At 48.6% G+C, this 20,421-nt stretch overlaps 8 protein-coding genes across 8 annotated transcripts; 3 read left to right on the top strand and 5 right to left on the bottom strand.

Moving 5' to 3' along the window:
• Positions 1–80: 80 nt before the first annotated feature.
• On the bottom strand, positions 81–1,538 carry VFPPC_13286 (histone-fold protein; the record flags this gene model as incomplete). The annotated part of the gene is made up of 1 exon (XM_018291063.1): positions 81–1,538. The coding sequence occupies one exon, from the start codon at positions 1,536–1,538 to the stop codon at positions 81–83; it is 1,458 nt and encodes a 485-aa protein (XP_018146505.1).
• Positions 1,539–3,021: 1,483 nt separating this feature from the next.
• Positions 3,022–4,251, bottom strand: VFPPC_02511 (aminoglycoside phosphotransferase; the record flags this gene model as incomplete). The annotated part of the gene is made up of 2 exons (XM_018282151.1): positions 3,022–4,120; positions 4,175–4,251. The coding sequence occupies 2 exons, from the start codon at positions 4,249–4,251 to the stop codon at positions 3,022–3,024; spliced, it is 1,176 nt and encodes a 391-aa protein (XP_018146504.1).
• Positions 4,252–8,046: 3,795 nt separating this feature from the next.
• On the top strand, positions 8,047–9,648 carry VFPPC_15513 (vacuolar H+\/Ca2+ exchanger; the record flags this gene model as incomplete). Its single annotated transcript, XM_018293266.1, has 3 exons — positions 8,047–9,154; positions 9,225–9,445; positions 9,496–9,648. 3 exons carry the CDS (start codon positions 8,047–8,049, stop codon positions 9,646–9,648), a joined length of 1,482 nt encoding a protein of 493 aa, XP_018146501.1.
• A 727-nt stretch (positions 9,649–10,375) lies between these two features.
• VFPPC_02508 (hypothetical protein) lies at positions 10,376–11,134 on the bottom strand (the record flags this gene model as incomplete). The annotated part of the gene is made up of 1 exon (XM_018282148.1): positions 10,376–11,134. One exon carries the CDS (start codon positions 11,132–11,134, stop codon positions 10,376–10,378), a length of 759 nt encoding a protein of 252 aa, XP_018146500.1.
• A 1,114-nt stretch (positions 11,135–12,248) lies between these two features.
• On the top strand, positions 12,249–12,758 carry VFPPC_02507 (protein incorporated later into tight junctions domain-containing protein; the record flags this gene model as incomplete). Its single annotated transcript, XM_018282147.1, has 1 exon — positions 12,249–12,758. One exon carries the CDS (start codon positions 12,249–12,251, stop codon positions 12,756–12,758), a length of 510 nt encoding a protein of 169 aa, XP_018146499.1.
• Positions 12,759–13,731: 973 nt separating this feature from the next.
• Positions 13,732–14,265, bottom strand: VFPPC_02505 (hydrophobic surface binding protein A domain-containing protein; the record flags this gene model as incomplete). The annotated part of the gene is made up of 1 exon (XM_018282145.1): positions 13,732–14,265. The coding sequence occupies one exon, from the start codon at positions 14,263–14,265 to the stop codon at positions 13,732–13,734; it is 534 nt and encodes a 177-aa protein (XP_018146497.1).
• Positions 14,266–15,757: 1,492 nt separating this feature from the next.
• On the top strand, positions 15,758–16,294 carry VFPPC_15512 (hydrophobic surface binding protein A domain-containing protein; the record flags this gene model as incomplete). Its single annotated transcript, XM_018293265.1, has 1 exon — positions 15,758–16,294. One exon carries the CDS (start codon positions 15,758–15,760, stop codon positions 16,292–16,294), a length of 537 nt encoding a protein of 178 aa, XP_018146496.1.
• A 1,847-nt stretch (positions 16,295–18,141) lies between these two features.
• On the bottom strand, positions 18,142–19,736 carry VFPPC_02502 (bleomycin hydrolase; the record flags this gene model as incomplete). Its single annotated transcript, XM_018282143.1, has 2 exons — positions 18,142–19,459; positions 19,552–19,736. 2 exons carry the CDS (start codon positions 19,734–19,736, stop codon positions 18,142–18,144), a joined length of 1,503 nt encoding a protein of 500 aa, XP_018146494.1.
• Positions 19,737–20,421: the final 685 nt, after the last annotated feature.

Raw genomic sequence — 20,421 nt, 5'->3', positions numbered from 1 at the left:
GCCACCACTCCTTCTGCGCATCCACTACTCAGAATGACGTTTCTGGTTTCTATACCATTCTCTTGCTTTGGCTTCGTAACCTATTCATTTCCCTGACCATCATCAGCAACCCATCCCACCACACCGCCGTACCAATACATGCTCGAGAATCGAAACACGTCAAACAATTCATTGTCATTTATCACCACCGTCCTTATATGACGTGGAACAATACCAGTTACCCGATTGTCAAGCCTACAATTATTCGCCAACTCCAACACCTCGGAGGCTAAATACGCAACACAAGCTACCAGCCCTGCCACAAACCCATCGTCTCTTATCAAACTATTATCCTCACATAGGCGTGTCAAGAATCGCTTGACTCGCGCCCCAACTGCAGCTCTATCATACCCTTCTATAGAATCAGAATTTGGTTTCGTCATGAAGCCGTACATGAACTGGTCGACAGATGGCACATGTTCACGCTTGGGGAACAGAGAAGCAGCTGCTGAAGTGGTCGTGTCGTGGGCAGACGAGGCCGGGGCGACAAACTTCTCGAGATAGCTCATCAAGATGTTATTTAGTAGTGCGATATTTGCAGCGTTCCACTGGGTTGGGAACTCGGGTGCTCCGATGCGGGGCCTCACTCGGATGGCATCCACGTCTGTTGCATGCAGAATATAGTCCGCTGCGTCGTAAGGTCCTAAGGCTTCCGCCTGTGATGGCACCACGCCGGCCAAACTGCTCCGGTAGCCGGCCATCTCATGCAATGACTCCAGTCCGTCAAAGTTGTACCCTTCTCTTAGACGTCGCTGAAACCTCTGTTCATCTGTCTCGTAAATTTTCAACGTTCGTTCCATCCCTCGAAAGGTCGTGTGCGTGAAGAACGTGTCTGACGTGAACCATAGGAACGATCTCGCTGCCGTATGCTCGTCATCAAAGCCAAATCGGCCAAACATGTACTCCAGTCCAATGGTCATCCAAATGCCGTGCGGCTGGTTCTCTCTCTCTCGACTTGCCACACCTTTCCATTTCTCGACGTACTCCTCCGCGTGTCCATAGTCTACAAGACCAACCTCCTCGAAGCACCCAATCGTTTCAGGGTCCTGCTCTGTCTCCCCGGCTTCTTCGCGTACTTGGTCCTGGCAGCGTCTGTCGTACCAGCCCCAGTCGTACCGATTGACTGGAAGCACACCTGCCGCGACAGTCTTCTTATCATGGAATTGACTCCCGCTATCTCCTTCGTAAGGTGATCCAGAGACGCGAATAATTTTGTCGATTTCTATCTCGGGATCGACATCTGAGTGGCAAGCAAACCAACCCTCAACATGTTTAGACCCCTTTTCCACAAGTTGATAGACCAACCACGTCCCATTTTGTGCAGCAACATTGAATTGGATGATTTGGCATTTAACTGTCCCACCTGATGCGCGCCTAAGGCTGGTGGGAAAGGGCTGGATGGGCATGGACTTGCCGTGCCATATATTATGGAGATGTCCGAAACAGAGGCATGCTGATGAGACGGTGAATTGGGTATGGACTTCTGGCTTGGAAGTCATCGTGATAATTAAGGAGAAGCTGGAAGAGGCAGAGCACGTCGATACAGCCGCAACATAACGCTAAAATCGTGTGCTGTGTGTACCCGTATATATATGTCCCTAATTTCGGGCTAGAGGGCGTTCGAATTTGTCATTGAACTGAGTTAAATTGACCCACGATATTCCATGTTGGGATGACACCGAGTGGCTGCCTGGGACCATAACTCTTTTTTGAGGGGAGGCTGATATGCTGGTTGTGTTGCTCAACTTCGACCGCATTGAAAGAGACATGAATTTCCTGTTGAACAGCCAAGCCCGACGAGCCTAACGGCCTACTCAATCTTTAGTTCTTTTATTCACACCAGTGGGTGAATGAATACCGCGTTTAAGGTGCACTTTCTCACATAGATGATCCGTAATGATAGCAACAGCGGTTTTGAACATAACACCATTTCGTTGTCCGAATTTACAACCAATACATCGTCTAGTTTATCAATCAAGGAACCACTCTACTATTTAAAAGTTGTACCCATGATGTTCGGCCCCTACTTCGGAACTATCAAGTCAAACTAGCTATCTCAGCATATTTACCAATGGGCCAATAGCTCAGTTTCACGGGTCCATTAACCTCGTAAATAGGGCCGCATAGAACAATTTTTCGCACGGCCTTGACCTTCCATCTGGTTTCTGGAGTGAGAAAGGCTTCAATGATCCATCACGATGATTTGATCGCAGCTTGGTCGCCAGGAGACGAAACCCAAAGATTCACCCACCGACAAGTCACAGGCCCGGGGGAACGTCGGGCCGCCGAAGGAAGCATGGAGTACCTAGGTACTTAATCCCCAGCCCCAGCAAGTTTGATGGACAACAAGCGCGGCCAGACCAGATGTCAACTGTCATCAACCTCTCTTTTGCCATGTATCAAATTTCTGGTGATTTGATCGTTTGTTTCCAATGCAACCAGACCACTTAAAGCCTACCATCATGACAGGCGACCGTGTTAGAATTTGCCGATTTCCCGCCAGTTCTCACAATGCCCTCTACCAGTGCGTCTGGCCGACAATCAGGTTGATGTACCGCTGCTCATTCTTGAGGGCATTCCATATCCAAATCATCGGACAGTTTTGTGTCAAGCCGAGTACGTAGACGGACGCTCAGCCTCATCCTCGATGTCATTCCCGCGACGTGGAGACACGTACACACAATTAGCAAGTCATGTCAAATAGCTTCTAACAGCCATCAAAGTGGCTTAAGGGGAGGGCGAGTGTGATGAATCTGTAACCAAGAAACGTTGAAAGATGCATTTATTCAGAAGGGCCCATATATCGTAGCAAGTGATTCAACTCTACTTGTAGAATATCTTACAAATATCTCTCACTACCAGGTATACTATAGCAGATGGCAGATATAATGGCAGTCTAGGCACAGGAGCGTGAGACCTATGTTAAAAAAGTAAACAAATAATGAAAGTGGACGCATATACCTAGCAGGCTGGGGGATATCATCAGGAAGAGTCAGTAAAGACTCGATTCAGTCTCTCCAAATATGAGTCCCGGTCCTGCAGTTTCTTGTCAATGATGCTAGAGATGTCGGGGCGCCAAAGACGTGCATAAAAGCTGTAGTCGGCCTTTTCTAGTTCTTCCGGGGAGTAAGAGAAGTAGCTGGGTAATATACGATCGTAGAAAATCTCCGTGAAGGCTACCGGATCTCGTATCGCTAGCGTGGCCCAAAACGCCCCGTTCCTCCACGCTTGCCGCATGATACCCGAGAGGGGTTCTGCGTCTGTTTGGTTTGTCTGAAGTTGTTCTTCTTGCTCTAGGATATCGACAAACGCGGCATGTTTCGGGGCGAATCCGACGGGTTCAATCTCGTCGATCAGTTTACCACTAAGCCAGTATGGAGGCTGTACAAATTCAATTGGTAAAGAGCAAGCAAATTCTAGATCAATAATGCAAGTAACGTTCCAGTCCTCGTTAACGAATATGTTACTTCGGTGTAGATCGGTGAAACAAAATACAAAAGGGCCATTGCAAAAGTCTTTTCGGAACATCTGGGGGAATATAGCTCTTGCGGCAGTTAGACTAGTCATTTGGTAGCACGCATCGTCACAGCTGCTTATGGCGTTTGGCTGGTAGAGAAGCCGGTTGTCAAAGGCTGCTAAATGCTGTAGGACAAAATCATTTGTTGTAGAAAATGTGGTATCTCTGGAAATATCAAGAGGGATGCCTTCATTCTCATGCATGGCAAACATGACATTCAGTGGGCGGTTGTCTAATTGCAAATACCCCTTGTCATCCAGTCGGAATGCTCCGATACGAGGGAGCGGAATTCTGGCAAGAGAGAGCATTATCCTAGCGAGACTCCGCTGCAGGTTGTCTTGAAGGCGGACATCGTCAACGTTCTCGTCCCAGGATTCCGAAAGCATCTCCCCGGAGGTAATAGTTTGGATAAGAATGTAACCGATATCAAGGTCGGCAAAGTGGTTAGAGTTATGATGCAGATATTTTGAAGGTTGGGTGGGGGTAGCCAAATTTAGCAAGAATATAGCGACGAGCTTGCCAGAACCAACGCGACCACCATGGAAAGAATTCAACGCTCGTATACTATGGAAGGACAAAACGGTCAGTAATTTGGCAGTCACAGGTCGAGGCACTTACTCTTTGGTTTGTGGATAGTCCAAAGCCGTAAAGATGCGGTATTGGGACTGAGGGACAATTCTCTTGGAGCCAGGCATATGTTGTGGCCTCACAGTTGATCTTCTCGTCTGAGTTTCCAGGCCTTGTTGCTTCTCCAACGCGATAAGGCAGCGGGAAGCGGAGGAACACGAACTGTGGGAGAGTTGGCTGTGCCGAGGTGTCGACACAAACAGGTATACAAAGGTTAAATGACCCATGTCGCCAGTAATCTTGTGGGGAAATAGTAACATTGGCCGGTTTGGTGCCAAGATGATGTGCTACAAGATCGGCCAGAAGCGGACGAAATGTCTCGATGCGCTCGTAGAACTTCTCCTTCTGCTGAGGGTACTCGAGAGCATGAAGAACATTTCTGCTTTTTGATGCTGCAGCAGATAAAGTGACAGGACCCGAGAGTAAGTTGCGAGTCGTCATGGCAGGACAGATGGGTTGAGGAGGGATGAGAGTCAGAAAAGGGTCAAGTTCATGGTTCAATTTTCTGGTTGGTGCCCCGTGCCTCAACATTGAACGCGACATCAATTGATGCAATGTGGACATGGACGTGGAAGCATCAAATTGCTGACTCAGGCTCAGGGAGTCAGGGGCCAACTGCATGTGGTCTGGCTGCGTGTCGCCGGCGGCACGGGACATCGAGGCACAGGCATCCCCAGCCAGCCCCAGCCTTCAAATGTTCATGCCGGTCGAACAGTAACCCTAACCCTCACCCTTTCGGGCAACATTGAACATGATTTACAACATTCAATGTCTGGTTGAAGTCAATTCTCACAGATGGACACGGAATCGCACAAGATCAAATGAGCTCCAAATCCCGTCGACGTCCAAGGTTACCGGTATGCCACAATTAAACCTTTGAAGGACCAAGTCACTCACATGTCATGTTTGCATTGAGACGATATCTCGCATACAGGGTTAATTCATTGTTGTTGATCTATTAATACTCGTTCTCTGCCAAGTAAACCCTGGGCCAACTGTCTCTCCATTTATTGTCTCACTTGTGTCAATCTGGCCTTCATCTTGGAATTAAATACCCTCACGTTACTGTAGTCCCGCCAATTAATCATTAATTCTACTCCGTAGGTCGCCATTTAATAACCACACAAACAATAACATTAACCCAGTGCTATGGCAACTACACGCCCACACTAGGTCTGACGTGCAGATCTAGACATCATCTACAGTACAACTGCGTCGAGTCTTGTGATGACACTAGCGCCTCATCATGTATACCAACATCAAGGTCATACTCCATTATTTCCCGCAACACTAGACAATTGCCTCAGCGCCGTGTTCATAGACAATGATGCTACATATATCAAATAGGCACGCGCAGAATAGGCAACAACATCTACTTCGGCAGGACATCTAAACAGGACCGCAGGCCTCAGAATCTGGTATATAAATAAGAAATCAGGCCCTTTCCCCCTTCTGGCACTTCCTTTCACTCTCATTTGCACTTTTAACTCTAGCAACTTACGCCATTACCTTCTACCTTTCTCGCCCTCTCGTCTCTTAGCCCTCAGGATGAAACTCTCTCTCACTTCTGTCGTTGCCATGGCGGCTCTCACGGTTGCACGTAAGCGCCAGGTGGGAAAGATTAGGGAACATCCCTTCCCGCTTAACGAGGCTCCGTCCGGGGTATGACAATGACTATGAATGACTATAACGTGGTGATTCTGCTCACCCTTTCCTGCACTGACTAATCGTCCGAAATACTAGCTGTGCATCCCTTCCGACTATGGCGGTGGGACTTGCCATCTCAAGGACAACGGCGTGGACAAGATTATCCAATGCTCTACGTCGTCACCAGTACGTCGAGTCTCCTAGGCGCCAAGTATATCCAGGCTAACTTCGCCGATGTTAGTGTCGTAAGGAACCAGGCTCATACCGGCATTGTGTTTGGGCCGGTGGCAATGCCGAGTGCAAATGGTAAATCCGTCGAGCCAGCCATCTTCGCACTTCTCGCACTTTATGTCAATACGTTGCGGTTCACCAAGAGAGTTTCCGTGGATATCTACACCGGGGATAGGAATAAGGGAGTAGAAAGGGGCTGCGTCGCGTCAACTGGTCCTTCGGGCGAGTGGGGGTACGTACCCTGCAAGTATTGGCATACATTACCTCTGCTAGACAATTTTAACCCAAGTTAGTCACGCAATATTAAGCGCGATTATGCTAGACAAGTAATATTTATCTACACCTTAGATACCTAGGTAGGCATCATGCACCTGTTATGTTGCTTAAAGTCTCAAGTAAACTAAGATGTATGGTTTTAAGTTGTGCTTCCAGGAGATTTAGTAAGAGAGATAACAGAGCTGTTGCTAGAAAATCTAGGTAAACGCACTTTTGTTATTGTACTCTGGTTGGTAAAGTTTACAGTTAGAGTTACATTATCTATTCTTACTAGGTATCTATTCTTACTAGGTACTGAACAAAATCAGAATGACGCTCTTTCGTTTTGTTATTCAAGAGAACCCCCATCATATAAGCTGGCTAAGTGTGTCAGGTATCAGCAGACGTTAAAACAACCGCGTATAAGACACCTCCACACAGCTCCGGTTGTAACCATGTAAAACACGGTTATAATCTTGCTCAATTGTGATGACTTACCCTTAATAGTAGCATCCATCCAAAAATCCACCCCCGTTCCTTTGAACTGTTCTATCGCGTCGAGCATGGGCGTGCAGCCGCCAGACCGAATAAACCTGGGCTTGAGAATATCCAGAAAACTATACCCTTGCACAAAGCGAGATAACCTGTCCATCTTGAAACTACAGTGCCAAATAGCGGAGTGGTTTGGGCTTGAATGAAATTGTCAATAGCTGACTGGTCCTCTACCGCAATCATAACGTCGTCGAGGTTTAGGTCTGGAAGAGTCGGCCAGGTTCCTTATGAGCGCCGCTGTTTACGGACCAGTGTGTATTACGTGTGCTGGCGTGTGCATATAATCTAAGCCCTTAAGCAGAGTGCGAATGTAGGTCTTAAAAAGTGGCAGTATGTCGAGGGTGGTTTTCTCGTGCCGGGCGATCTGCTTTCTGAACAGCCAAAGAGGTTCCCTCAAAGGCTCGAACACCAATGCAAGATGTGCGTCTCCGCGTGGTGATTCAATCTTGGCACCTGCAATGGCTGTACCGAGTATACCTCTCCCTCTATGTTGACTGTCGACGGAGTCCTGGTGGCTTTAGAGGCGAAAAGGCGACCCCAACACAGTTAAACACCACCGGCCCAACGACTTTTTGAACGTCGAGTCCTACCCGCAGCGATATGATGAAATAGAGGGCAAATGGTTTCTGGACGGCTAGCACTGGTCAGCAGCCGAAGCCTGTGCATGGTACTTAATGCAAATTCCCACGGGAAACACAATCGGCACTGAAACAATGGTGGGCGAAATCATGGTGTTGTGTTGATGGTGGCTGTTGTCAGATCACCGAGGTGAGCCAAGCCACATTGTATCTGAAGGGAGCCAAGCTGCTAGGGGCTGGGGTATCAACATTTACATTGCTCTTACTGGGTGAGACAGAGACAAATGTTGGCACGGGGTTATTGGTTCAATGTTGTGATGTCTGGCGTTTGCCAAGAGCCGAAACTCTGGCGCCTTTCGAGGCGGCAGTTGGAGGAGTTGAGGACTGAGGCCCCACTTGCATCTGTTTGGTGCCATGTCCAGACTCCAGACTCCATTGACAGTCCAGACTCGTGGAACGGCTTGGCCTTCAACATGCCGTCTCCCATCTTCCTCCTCAGTTTGTGCTACCAGATTGTGCATCACGACCAACAACCCCAACCCCGAAAGTGCAATTGAACAAACAGCTGCTACATACACGTCCAAGAAGCCCATTCACGTCATGTCTCAAGGCGGCCGTTCCCACGGAGCATCCAACGCGGCCCCTCCTGATGAGAGGAGCGCTCTTCTTCCAACATCAGAGGCGCAGCACCACCACTCCAACGGCGCTACCAGTCATCATGAGAACGAAGGCGAAAGTGGAAGGCATGGATTCCATCCAGCAACTTTCCTCAAAGTTCTGTGGCGGAGCTCATGCACGGCGTCTATGCTGGTCAATCTACTCTGGCCCGTGGTGCCAGTGGCCTTTGTGCTGCAGCTCTTCCATGGTCTGCATCTGTGGAAGTTTGCAACGGCATACATTGCCGTCATTCCATCGGCGAACCTACTAGGATTTGCGGGCCAAGAGTTCAGCCGTAAAATGCCAAAAGTGGCGGGCATACTAATCGAGACGACTTTTGGTTCCGTCATTGAGATTATCCTCTTTATCGTTCTCATCTGTAAGCACACGGTTGATTCGCCCGAAACGAATGGCGATGAAGGCAACCTCATACCCATCATACAAGCCGCCATTCTGGGCAGTATTTTGACCAATTTGCTTCTCTGTCTTGGCCTGTGCTTCTTCTTTGGAGGTCTTCGTCAGGCAACCCAGAAGTTCCACAGCGTGGTTTCTGAAGTCGGCACAGGACTTTTGCTTGTTGCGGCGTTTGGCTTGCTTATACCCAGTGCATTCTTTTCTGCCTTGAAGGGCTCTACTGTTGATGCCCCTTCCGAAATTGCCTTGCTTCACGAGAAATTCACCAAAGCCAAGCTCCAAGCCGATGTCCTGCAAATCAGCCAAGCAACCTCCATTGCTTTAATCGTGGCCTTTGCACTGTATCTCTGGTTTCAGGCACGAAGTCAACACACCATTTTCGACGAGGTTATCGAACAAGATGAACACCAAGATGCCGACCGGCATCATGATTTGGCCAAGCCCAAGTTTACCATGACAGAAGCTTTATTTGCCATTGCTCTCGCACTCGTTCTTGTCACATCACTACTTATATTCCTGGTCGAAAAGATTGAGCATGTTGTGGAAAGTGGTGTTCCCGACCAATTCCTGGGTTTGATCCTTCTCCCTCTTGTTGAGAAAGCCGCCGAGCATTTGACTGCAATTGACGAGGCGTGGGGTAAGCTGAGACTCTGACCGCTAAATCTGACCTCCAAGGCATATTATAGCTCTAACCTTGCCACTTACAGATGGCGTGATAAATGTTGCTCTCTATCACTGTCTAGGACCGTCGATTCAGACCGCCCTCTTCAACGGACCGTTGGTGGTAATTGTCGCCTGGGCTATTGGCAAGCCCATGGATCTCAACTTTGAGATATTCATGATTTGCCTCTTGGTTCTTTCGATTCTCGTCGTCGGCAACTTTCTGCGAGACGGAGAGTCCAATTGGCTAGAAGGGGCGTTGCTCGTTGTATGTTTGTGCTTCCAACTTGGAAACTGTCCGGGTGCTAACGATCGCAGATTATCTACGCAATCGTCGCAATTGCCTGCTGGTACTATCCTAACCCAGATGTCGCCATATCTAACGGCGCACAAAGTTCTCAGGAGATCGATGTTGCATTGTTGAAGGACTCTATTCGTCTCATGCAGGAATACTTACAAAAAGCATCATAAAGAATGGAAGTGAAACCCACTGGTAATTATGGACGGAAGTGAGTCGAGAAGGACTTTTGCTGTCCGCTTCACTGGTATTGTGTGTTATTTAAAACGTTTGTACAAGTCCGCGTGAACCATCCTTGGAAATTATATTGCCGAATGGCCAAATACTAGTAGGACTATAAGGGACTATTCCGCCTGCTTAAGCTTGCTACAACGACTTTCCGACATTACATCCTGTACCTTCCTCACGTTTTGGTGGCTTTGAATCGTGAAGCAGGCAGATCTTTGTCGGGCCGCCCCGAGCGTCGAGCATGTTCGGTTCCCATCAACAAAATGCATGTAGACCGAAATATTGGATGTCTTAGTTCCTACACCTGATCTACTATCTGTGAACTAAGAAATGATCCGCCATTGATGGTACAAGGGAGCTAAAATCATAGACTACAGTTTTCCAGACCGCTTCAACATTAGTATGCAAGTACAATGAACGTTGCAAAAGAAAAGCCTCAATCGCATAGTGGTCGCTCGGACGAGACTTTCCGGCAGTGGTTTCTGTTTCCTAGTTGTATATGTAGCTGTTATGAGATGAGCCGTCCAGTGAATAAAACCAAATATTTGTCATGTTCTTTATATTCATTGTTAGTATTATAGCGTTCATCATGATCATCATGCCCGAAAATACAAGCTCCTCAACGCCAGTGAAAGTAGCACGATAATCCCATATTTCTGCAGCCCTCTCAGGCTACCATCCACGCCTAAAGTCAAGATCCATCACCCTCAACTCTTTCTTCCCAATCACCATCCACTTATTCCCGTCCCTCATTTCCTGTCCCCTCCCCATCGCATACCGCTTGTAGTACTCCTTGTCGCTACAGTCGCTCAGCGAGCACACCCCGTTTGCCCAATCCGCCGGCGGCAACTTCTCGTCATACATGTACACAATCATCTGAATCAGCTCCGGAAACATATTCTGCACCAGAACGCGGATCGAAGTCCCCGCGCCCTGGTGATATGTCCACCTCGCGCTGATGGCTAGACGCCTCAGACCGTCGCCTGACGGGTCGCGTTGGCGGATGTCCAGCAAAAGAAGCGACAGTCGGTAGTAGTCCAGATCACCGAGCACAACGACGGTATCGACGGTAGGATTGATGTACAAGACACGGTATGGATCGGCAATGCTGTCGCCGGCATATTCACAGGGTGCCACTGTCGCCAGGGGAAGTTTGATGCAGTAGTATCTCAGGGCTGCGGCTCTGGACTCGGAGTTGACGGACAGGGCGGCAGGATTGTTGCAGCCGCTTTGCCATTTCGGCGGGCTGCCGTGCTTGAAGTCATCGGCGTAGTGGGATCTGCGGCCATGGACTTCGACGATGCGAGGCTCAAATGAGGATTGCCAGATCTTCAACCGGAGTTCGGCTGGGAGGAGTGGGAATGGCTGGAAATGGGTCGGAATCCGGGTATCATGCGTCTCCACCGCTGGCTGCAGGTTGTCTGTGGCCATGGCCGCTGAGATTGGGTAATGATTGACCAAGAGGTCAACTGGTGGCCAAGATTTAGGATTTGAGCGGGTTGAAAGAATGCCTGTGGTCTTATTTTGTGTTGGTGCGGCTGATATTGCATGACAGACGGTGAAGACATTGGAGCAAACGTTTGTCGTCCCAATTTGGACGGCCACAACCGTGAGTCTTGTTATTGGCTGGCTGCTTCACAAATACGAGCCTCTCCACCTCAAGGTATGGCAGATTTTCCGGTACTTTTGGCCGCGTAAATATCATGAATTGGAATATTTGGTCTCTTTTGGGCGAAGAAAAAGCAATACCAGACTATTCCTGTCATATAGGTTTGCTGCTCTGACTGCGAGGCTGTCAAGCTCAATAACAACGGCTTACAGAGAAGTCCAGTTATCCACACAACGCCCCGATATAAACCTACTAAATTACAGTATACCCCCTGGATAATTCATTAAAGCAACTCAAACATATTCCATACAACCAAGACTCTTCTTGTTATTGGCGTCTTGCCATGTGGTACAAACCCGCCAAACCCCGCATTCACAGCAGCCATACCAGCAGCGACCAACTTCACATTAGGGCTGGATCACACCACAGGCGATGTGCATTGGCCTTGTCTCAGTTGTGAGTCTGTGACTACGCGTTCTAATCACACTGGATGTGGGAGGAATATGCTTTGGTAGACCACCTCGAAGTAAGGCTGACTGCGTGTAGCTGCTCCGCCAGGCTACTTGGTGGCCGCAGGAGGACAATGAGGTCAACCGGTAACATTGAAACGTTATTACCGATGTCTGCACTCCGTAATGCCGTTACCGAATCGGTCTTACAATGGACCTTCTCTGAGGCCAAAATAGGCAATGCATCCAAACCACGAGTGCCTCGATATAGCTAGCCCCATTCGTTGGCTGCCTCCATGCTAATAAGAGACATGTCAAGGCAGATGGGAACAAAGAGTATTCAGCTTTACGGTACAGCCATCAGCAGCATATACTATATAGTTCATCAACTCGCCCTGAATGAGCCGCTAAGGTTGCTCGTTCCATCGACCATCTACCAACTATCTTTTCCTATCAACTAGTCCATCTCCCACCGACACCACCAGCAATGCAGTTAAGCCTCATTTCACTCGCCTTTATGGCCTTGACTCCCGTCCTCGCAGACCTGACCCCCGATCCGACTGCGTGCGCATCCCTCATCGGCACAGCTCCAACGCCGCCTCCTGAGCTCATCTCTGTCGTACTCGATGCGACTCAAGCAGATCCGTGCCATCCCACAACGCCTGCCATTCCATCTAGTCTCCGGTCTGCGTTCTCGAGCTACGAATCTGCAGCATCGTCGTGGAAGAAAGAAAATGGATCCAAGGCTTCCCAGCTCTGTCGCATGACCCATACATTTAGCTTCAGCCTGTCTACTACCTATTCTATCGGTGACTTCTGCAGCTCGAGTACCAAGGGAGGGCAAACAGGAACAGGAACAGGAGAAGGCGCGACTGCGACTGCGACCGGTAATGGAGGTACTGCAGCTACAAGCAGCACATCAACTGGCGGTGCTCGCCAGACCGACTTTGCTATGGCTGCCGTTGCCGCGGCCGGTTTCGCCATTGCGGCCCTATAAATACCACCAGTGCGATCTCGCCTGGCGGGCTGAGGAGGATCAATTGGCGAGATGAGTATTGCTGAGCTCGGGAGCATGCTCTATGTTGTACTTCTCCTGTATAATCTTAGGTGCTTGTTGGAAGTAGCTCGTTAGTTTGCCAATATACATGGTACAATATCACATTTTGGGCTGGATTATGCATTACGTTAGGCCCAAATCAGCTTGGAATATAGCCAAGGGGTGCCAATTGAGCATTAGAGGAATTTCATTAGAGCGGTGGCTGATTCCTAGCTTCGCCCGGATTTGGAAAACGTCACCCGACCCTGATGACAATCTAGCCATGCAAGGTCATTCGTGGTCAATAGGTCAACTAGTATGATCGCAAGAAAACACTTTTGGAGAAGCATGCGACGGCCAAGATCGCTTTGGGCAGCAAAATTTGAGACGTCCGATTAAATCGGGCTAGACGCCACCGAATAGTTCTGGAATGGACCAGTTTGTCCAGTCATCATTCCAGATTCCCATCGAAACTCGCTGCTCTTATAAACGAGGCGTTGGCTTGCAAGGCGACTTCCAATAGACACGTAGATGAAGATCCATCACTTATTTACCGAGAGACTTCTCGAAAGTAGATATCGCCTGAAACTCATCGCGCAATTGCTACCCCAAAGCCGAAATCACAAGGCTCACTACAGCAGAGATATTCCGTCTTAGCCGAAGAGCCCTGCATGTTCCTCCCAATGAGTCCCGTCTGGTCATGTTGCATCGGATGAGGCTGATCAGCCACAACCACGAATGCCCATTCCGAGTTAGACTGTCGGTTTTCGGATCCGAGGAAGATTCCGATCCTCTGCCAACGATCTGCATCAACTTGTGCATCTCCCATGAAACCTATCGTGAGCGATTTGCGCTGCTTTGGGAATTTAGACTCAAGTAGCTCGATTATCATGGACAACGTGCAACGCGGGCATCCAGCTACCAACCAAGTTTTCTAGATCGAAAAGGCAAAGAAGTTGGTGAAAGCACCAGATAATTGGGCTGTCGCGCTATCAGCCGAGGGACCCAGGGTATCAGGCAAAGCTTGTTTCACGGAGCTCATAAAGGCAATGCTGGAATCATTCCACCTCACAACGTGATCTATAATAAATCCTTGTCCATTTGGAAGAGTAGTTGCCCAAGCCTTTTTTTGTGATGTCAGAGTAGATAGTGCGCCAAGAAAAGTCGGAACCAGTGCTTGGAAAGAAGCTAGAATCGTGGAGCCATCTTTTTCAGAGAATGAGCCGCTGGACTGGACGTCAACTGTGGTTGCGTCAAAGGCTTGAGAGAGAGACAGCAAGTCTTGGCTAATATTAAATGCGCCAATTTGGCCACTAGCAGGGAATTCTTTTATATCGTCACTGGCCTCGGTCAATAGTGGACCAATCTGTTGGTTGATAGCATTGGTGACTGTCGTCGCGCCTCGACCGAAGATGGAAGCCGCTGAGGCGACAGAAATTACGATGACAATTTTCGCAGCAGCTCGCATTTTGCGTGAGTTTGTAAGCGGATAGACGGTGTTGGGGGGGCTCTTGAGCAGAATATAAAAACAAGAAGAGTGCGTTGTAGCACCTTGACGGAATAATAGGTAGCGAGTTCAGCTTAGACCACAAAGAGGTACACCTCGTCCTTGTATTCCTGCCTCGCAAACTTGGCGCTGTTTTGGATTCTACCGTGTCTATCTATCAGTTCCCACATCTGGTTCTGTTACGGACTGCCTTTCCATCAGCTGAGTCTGCTTGAAACATTGTGACTTGTCACTGGCAGGCATGAATTGAAGTCGCCGGCCGTGAAGACGGCTCCGGCCGAGGACCCTAGTCATTTTGTCTTATATTAGTCAGTATTCCGGGGACTGGTGTTTATTAGCAAAAGTCAAGGAGGGCCAAAGCACAATAGGTATCAAATGGCCACCGCGCCGTCAATATGCGATGAGGTCCCAGACCCCGAGAATATGATACGAGGGAGCCAATCGTGTGCTGGTGATTCATGATCTCATGTTTGCAGATTCTCAATTAGCACACAGCCGCATCACTTAATTCACCATCTCGAGTATCTCATGTATGGAATCATCCTCGCGGTCGCTGAGAAGCTTTGTCATCGCTTACTGCGTTTAGCCGATGCTACTTGTCATATTTACCGCCCTATATTCCGAAACTGTTTCACATCAGCATTTGATTGAGAAGCAATTATCTCGTAACCCATCACGCTGCCAATCACATTATGAGTCAACTAGAGCTAGGTATCACAGAGGCGACTCGTTCTGAGCGTTGGCAATAACGCGGAAACTTCTAGCCGTGGTGTCTGCACTGAGACATGCCATCACACCTGTTGCACGCATTTCGTTGGTCATGTCTTAAATGTGCCACCCTGGGTCTGGGCTCAATCTTAGGTAACGATGGTTAACAGGGAATAACTTTGCTTTTCCCATAAACACAATGAGGGTGCAGTATCTGGAGCTAGAAGAGCGCAATCTGCAACCTCGTCACGGAGTCACGACATAACCCAGGTATGCCACTTGTACTCCTTACATTCAAGATATTCAAGACCGCAAACCAAGAGGGAAAGATCAGCCAGCCAATAGAACATATGTCTTACAACCTATTCGTAGGTTTCTCCCCGGGTACTGAAATTTGTAACTACCCACAGAGATCACATCCATTGAAGTTGCCTTGGGCACGCACACAAGGGTTGTCACCGATCATACTAAGCTTGAGCAACGTATCGAATCCCTCTAGCCGTTGATACCCACCAAGTGCCGCAAAGCACAACCCTGTTAATATGCGACCCTTGTCATTGCCGGTAGCTATCAGACTTGCCGAATTATCACCCGGAGTTATCAACGGCTGGCTATATAATGAGCTTTAGACTCTCTCTTTTTCTGGTCGAAGCTAGATGACAATTTCAGTTTTGTTGATCATTGAACTTACATGCACGGCACATACCTCCCCCCTATTGCCAGTCATCTTTATCAAATACCAAACATGATTTCTCTCACGAAGCTCCTCCTTCTGGTCTTACCCGTTACTTCTGCATCCGTCATTCCTCGCGATATCAACCAGGTGCACCACGACATCACCCAAGAACTCGGGCCGCAGTGGACATCTCTTAACAAGGACGTCAATGGCTTCCCTGCAAGTGGCCTGACGGGGGCTGTTACTATCGCCAGCAGCATGACCACCCTGGCCAGCATGACAAACACTGCGACCGTCAATGTCAAGAGTGGTCGTTCCTTTGACGCAGCAGGTGGTACTACGGTAATTGCCGAACTGCAGGCCATAATTCCCACGATCCTTTCGACGCTGGGGACTCTAGGATCCCAAGCACCCGCTTGGACCTCAATTCCCGGTGGAATGGCCTTGGTACTGAATCAGCTTCAATCTCTCAACAAGACGTCCAGTGACTATCTGGATGCGATAAAGGCAGCTGAGCCTTTCCCCCTACAGGCCGGGGCGGTTGCCGTCAAGGTTCAAATTATGGGTGCATTCATTAGTGCTATTGCCCCCTACTCCTCAGAGTGAGAGACTGTCGTTCTTACTTCCGATTTGGCGAGATACTGCGATATGACGCTGCGCAAGGAATATCGGACAATCGGGGTTAGGTGGAATGATGTATGGAATGGGTTGAGTCCATGGAGCATAAACTGCTGTTGTAATGTTTTGCCATTTGGGTACCACCGGCACATGGCCATTATGAAAAGGTCTGTTTGGTAATTTGGACTGCATGCCGACTACTCACTTTCAGACTTCTTAATATACAAAGACAACATATAGAGTGCATTTGTTCACAGCGCATGTGAATTTGTTGGTGGTTTGTGCTTGGCATTTACAGCCTCTTCTCGCTGTTTTGGGTCAGTATGTTTCTACAAAGCACATATGTTCAAAACAGCGTCTCCCAGCTAGTAGTGTCTTTTGTTCTTCAAGAGGGATATCGCGTTGTGGCTGGTCATGGAACTCTTGCACGTATCATGTTCTTTCAGAATATGCCAAGTCCTCCCAATGGAGGATCACATTCCCCTGTCAAAGGAAAATAACCACAAGGTCATTCGGCCTCGCAAGAGAAAACTCCCCGTAGATTCAAAGATGTAGTTTTAGTTCTTTGCGTTGACATCGCCTCTGGGTGAGGACGTCTCATTCTGCGGTCGTCCTTGACCGAGGTGGTTGACTTTGTCCGTTCCATGTTACGGGTGATATTTGGGATTCTCTGCAGAAACAATACTAGAAATAGTGCCTGACCTGCAGACTAAGGGGATAGATACGAGATTAGTCAGGTTGGCAGTGACTGGGCACCAACGCAATTGTCAATTGCACAGTTGGCTGACCATCTCAGCTCGTACACCACATCACATCAAAGTCGTTCTCAATGGGCAGCACTCTAGTCAACTTGAGCAGTGTAACAGCTTCCATCTATTATGGCGATAATTAAACTGTAGGCTAGCTATGGACCAGAACGATAACCCAGGGGGGCCATGGTGGCTCCGGCAAATTGGCAGATGTGGAGGCTATTAACCCGCTCCTAGATATCGGCTGGTCATCCCCCTTGGTTTTCGGGAAACTAATGTCACTATTATTCCATGCTTGTTAACATCTTTCTGGCAGAAAAGGTCGGACAACCACGACAGATCATGTTACTTACGGTAATTATCTATGCCTCCTTGTGGATTGGCAAGGTAATCTGATTCCTTATATTGGCATGACTAGATTGCCAACACGCCAGCATATTGCTCGTAGTAACATGGCGTTAAGCCAAAAGTCATATATTTACGGTGCCGTTATCGCAGTCGCAAATGAGGTGCATGCCAGCTGCAGAATTCTCCATGGGCCATTTAAAGCTGATTGCCTAAACCAGTCTCCAGATGGCAAACAGTAAAAGATGCCCGCATAGCACCTGAGGGTGAAATGCGTACACACTGCTCCCCCTTCAACACAAGCTTGTCCTAAAGCGAAAGTGGCCGCAAAAACAAGAAAGTATTTCATTTTGAATGAGATGTAGAGGTACCAGTATAAAAGGTGACGCTATTGAGTTGACTGTCATCTTTAGGTCAAAGATTCAGCTAGCCTGCTTCTATATAGTAGGGATAAGTGTGAGCGTGGTCTGCGACGGGTGCGGCCATAACGTTCAGCCAGACACTGTCTGGGATAGAGGATACAGCAATGTCTTTCTTAGTGCTATTTTCTGTCTCCAGCCAGCAGCAGACAGGTAGGACAATGAAACTGCCTTACTCACAGCTGTTACACAAGGAAAGGACCTTGTGCCCACATCCATGACAGGAATTCCGTGCGAATACTCAGCGCAGTCATAATGTCTCCGGAATAACTAAAAACCTTTAACATACGGACGCTGCCGCAAGATGACAATGTCGGATAAACTATAAGATAGTCGACTCTTGTAGTTGAGCAAGTGCGCCTATAGGATCCCACAGAGGTAGCACAATAGGATCTTGCTTCATCACATCCCTAACCTTCTCATCCACAAACCTGAGGTCAATGACAACCTGATAAACAAACTCATCCATCCAAGCATCTGTCATGACGTAACATCCCTTGCTTCCTGAGTCTGGCCCGTGACTATTCTGTATCTTCCACCGAATCGGCTTCCCAGTTGACTCGCACAGATGCACAGCTGTGAGGATCATGGCATGCGTAAGACGCGACTCCCCCATGACCAGTCGCTCTTCCTTGGACATACCGAGCATATCAGTGCCGAAGCCGGACTCGTAGTCAAAATTGCCCATGTCCAAAATACCAGTTGCTTTATCTCGAAACTTGCCAAAGTCGCAGCCAAAAAAGATAGGTTGACCTGCCTGTATCATTGCCACACAAGCCGTCTTGAGGGTGTCCATATCGACATTAACGTACGTAGTATCTCGACCGCCAATAACGTTACCCAAACGTGACACAGTGAGGAGGCGTAAAGGATCGTGACGTGGATCATGCACCAGTGATGCCATGTTGTTGATATTGCAGTCGAGATCCGAGTAGCAAGTCTCCTCAGCGAAGCTCATAGGCGTTGTTCGCACCTCCTGTGTCTTGCCATCTTTATCCGTATACTCCCAGGTAAATTCTTGCATGGGATGCGGCGGAGCCCCAAGTAAAAGTGTCAAAATCTTCTGGATCTCTTGCATCATTTCGGCTTTGCTGTGTATGAGATCTGCCTCGGCCGTTGTTCCGTCGGCCCGCGACAAGTTGCGCAGCTTTAACGCAAACTCTCGCAACTTGGTCCCCAGAATAGCTTTCAGAAATCGAGAGTTCTGAGCGCTCCAAGTTTCTGGGTAAATTGCCTGGGGAACAAGCCCATATTTCTTGACTAGATTATACACCATGTCCCATTGACCACCGTCGGCGACAATGCCCTCCAGAAGCCGCTGCACTATGCGGCTGTCCACATCTTCCTCAGCAGTGTCAATAATTTGCTCAAGGAAGAAGTTGGACTTTTCTAGTTTGTCGTAGTAGAATAGATATTTCTGAGAAAGCTCCAGGGATTCCAGCTTCCTCTTCTTCATGATTGGTACCCGGAAGACGTTGGTGGCTGCAAAGAGCCAGCATCGACCAGTGGCTCGCTGGTTGGTGATGGGAGCGCCTTCCAAGGGGATTTTGGTGTTGAAAACCTGCGGATTGTCCACTCGGGAGGACACGATTTTGATGACTTCACTAGGGTCGGCTGACGATAATGCATTGACCGCTAGTCTGCGAATTTGTCGAGCTTAGCATAGAATGTGTGGAGATCGATACTTCCAAAGTCAACCCGTCAGATGAGCACTTCTTGAGATTCAGCTTACCTGTTCTGAGATTTCTCTAGCAGAGTTTTCGGGAAGCTGGAGACAACCTCAAAAGGTAGAGGCTCCAGTGTACGACGTGTGCTCACGCCATTGGAGTTGCCGTCTTTCCAGTTCCCCTGCCCATCAGGATCGTTCGCACCTTGATCCTTTGCAAGTCTATAAGAGATTGAGGACTGGTTTTCCATGATGTCTACCTGATCGAGCTCTGTTGAATGGTTGAGGGTAAGTGTTGCCGCTTGTTTGCTTCTGCCAAAGATGAGAAGTCTATCTGACAGGGCACTGAAGTAGGTAAGTCATTCAATAGCCTCGGAAGGACGGCACCAATATGTATCTCGTGCCGACTAAACGTAATTCCCTCAGGGGCGAGTCATATATATCGAAGTCTTGCAGCAAATCATACAGAAGGGCACGATTTAGGTTTGCTTGGGCTCAGGTTACGAGACATACCCCCGCTCAAAAGAGGGCTGATCTCTTCCTCATTTGCTGCCTGTGTTTCCTAGTCGGGAAGCTGACTAGCGGAGCGTGCCGAGTCTCCGTGTTTGTTCCACAACTGCCTCACAATACGTCAAGCTCGGTCTAGGCAACCTCATAGGAACAGGGCCGCCCGTTCATTGAAGCTCGAATTGGCCAGCTACTTGGCAGCTATAGATGATGCGTTTTGCTACGTATTTGTCAGCAGCTCACCAAATAAATCAACAACTCTGGCCTCCATTACGAAAAGCAACAGGCATACTCTCGTAGTAGGGGCCTCACAAGACGGCCGCAAGAAACATAAATTTAGATAAGAAATCGTATTTGGTATGATGGTGGAGCCAGACTGGCAACAAAATAACCTTCGACAACGTCAAGCTGCCTATGTTGATTACCCAG

The sequence above is a fragment of the Pochonia chlamydosporia genome, chromosome 2, assembly GCF_001653235.2.
Source record: "Pochonia chlamydosporia 170 chromosome 2, whole genome shotgun sequence".
NCBI classification, from domain to species: domain Eukaryota; kingdom Fungi; phylum Ascomycota; class Sordariomycetes; order Hypocreales; family Clavicipitaceae; genus Pochonia; species Pochonia chlamydosporia.
The sequence above is the reverse complement of the archived record's forward strand: the minus strand, read 5'-3'. Positions and strand labels throughout refer to the sequence as shown.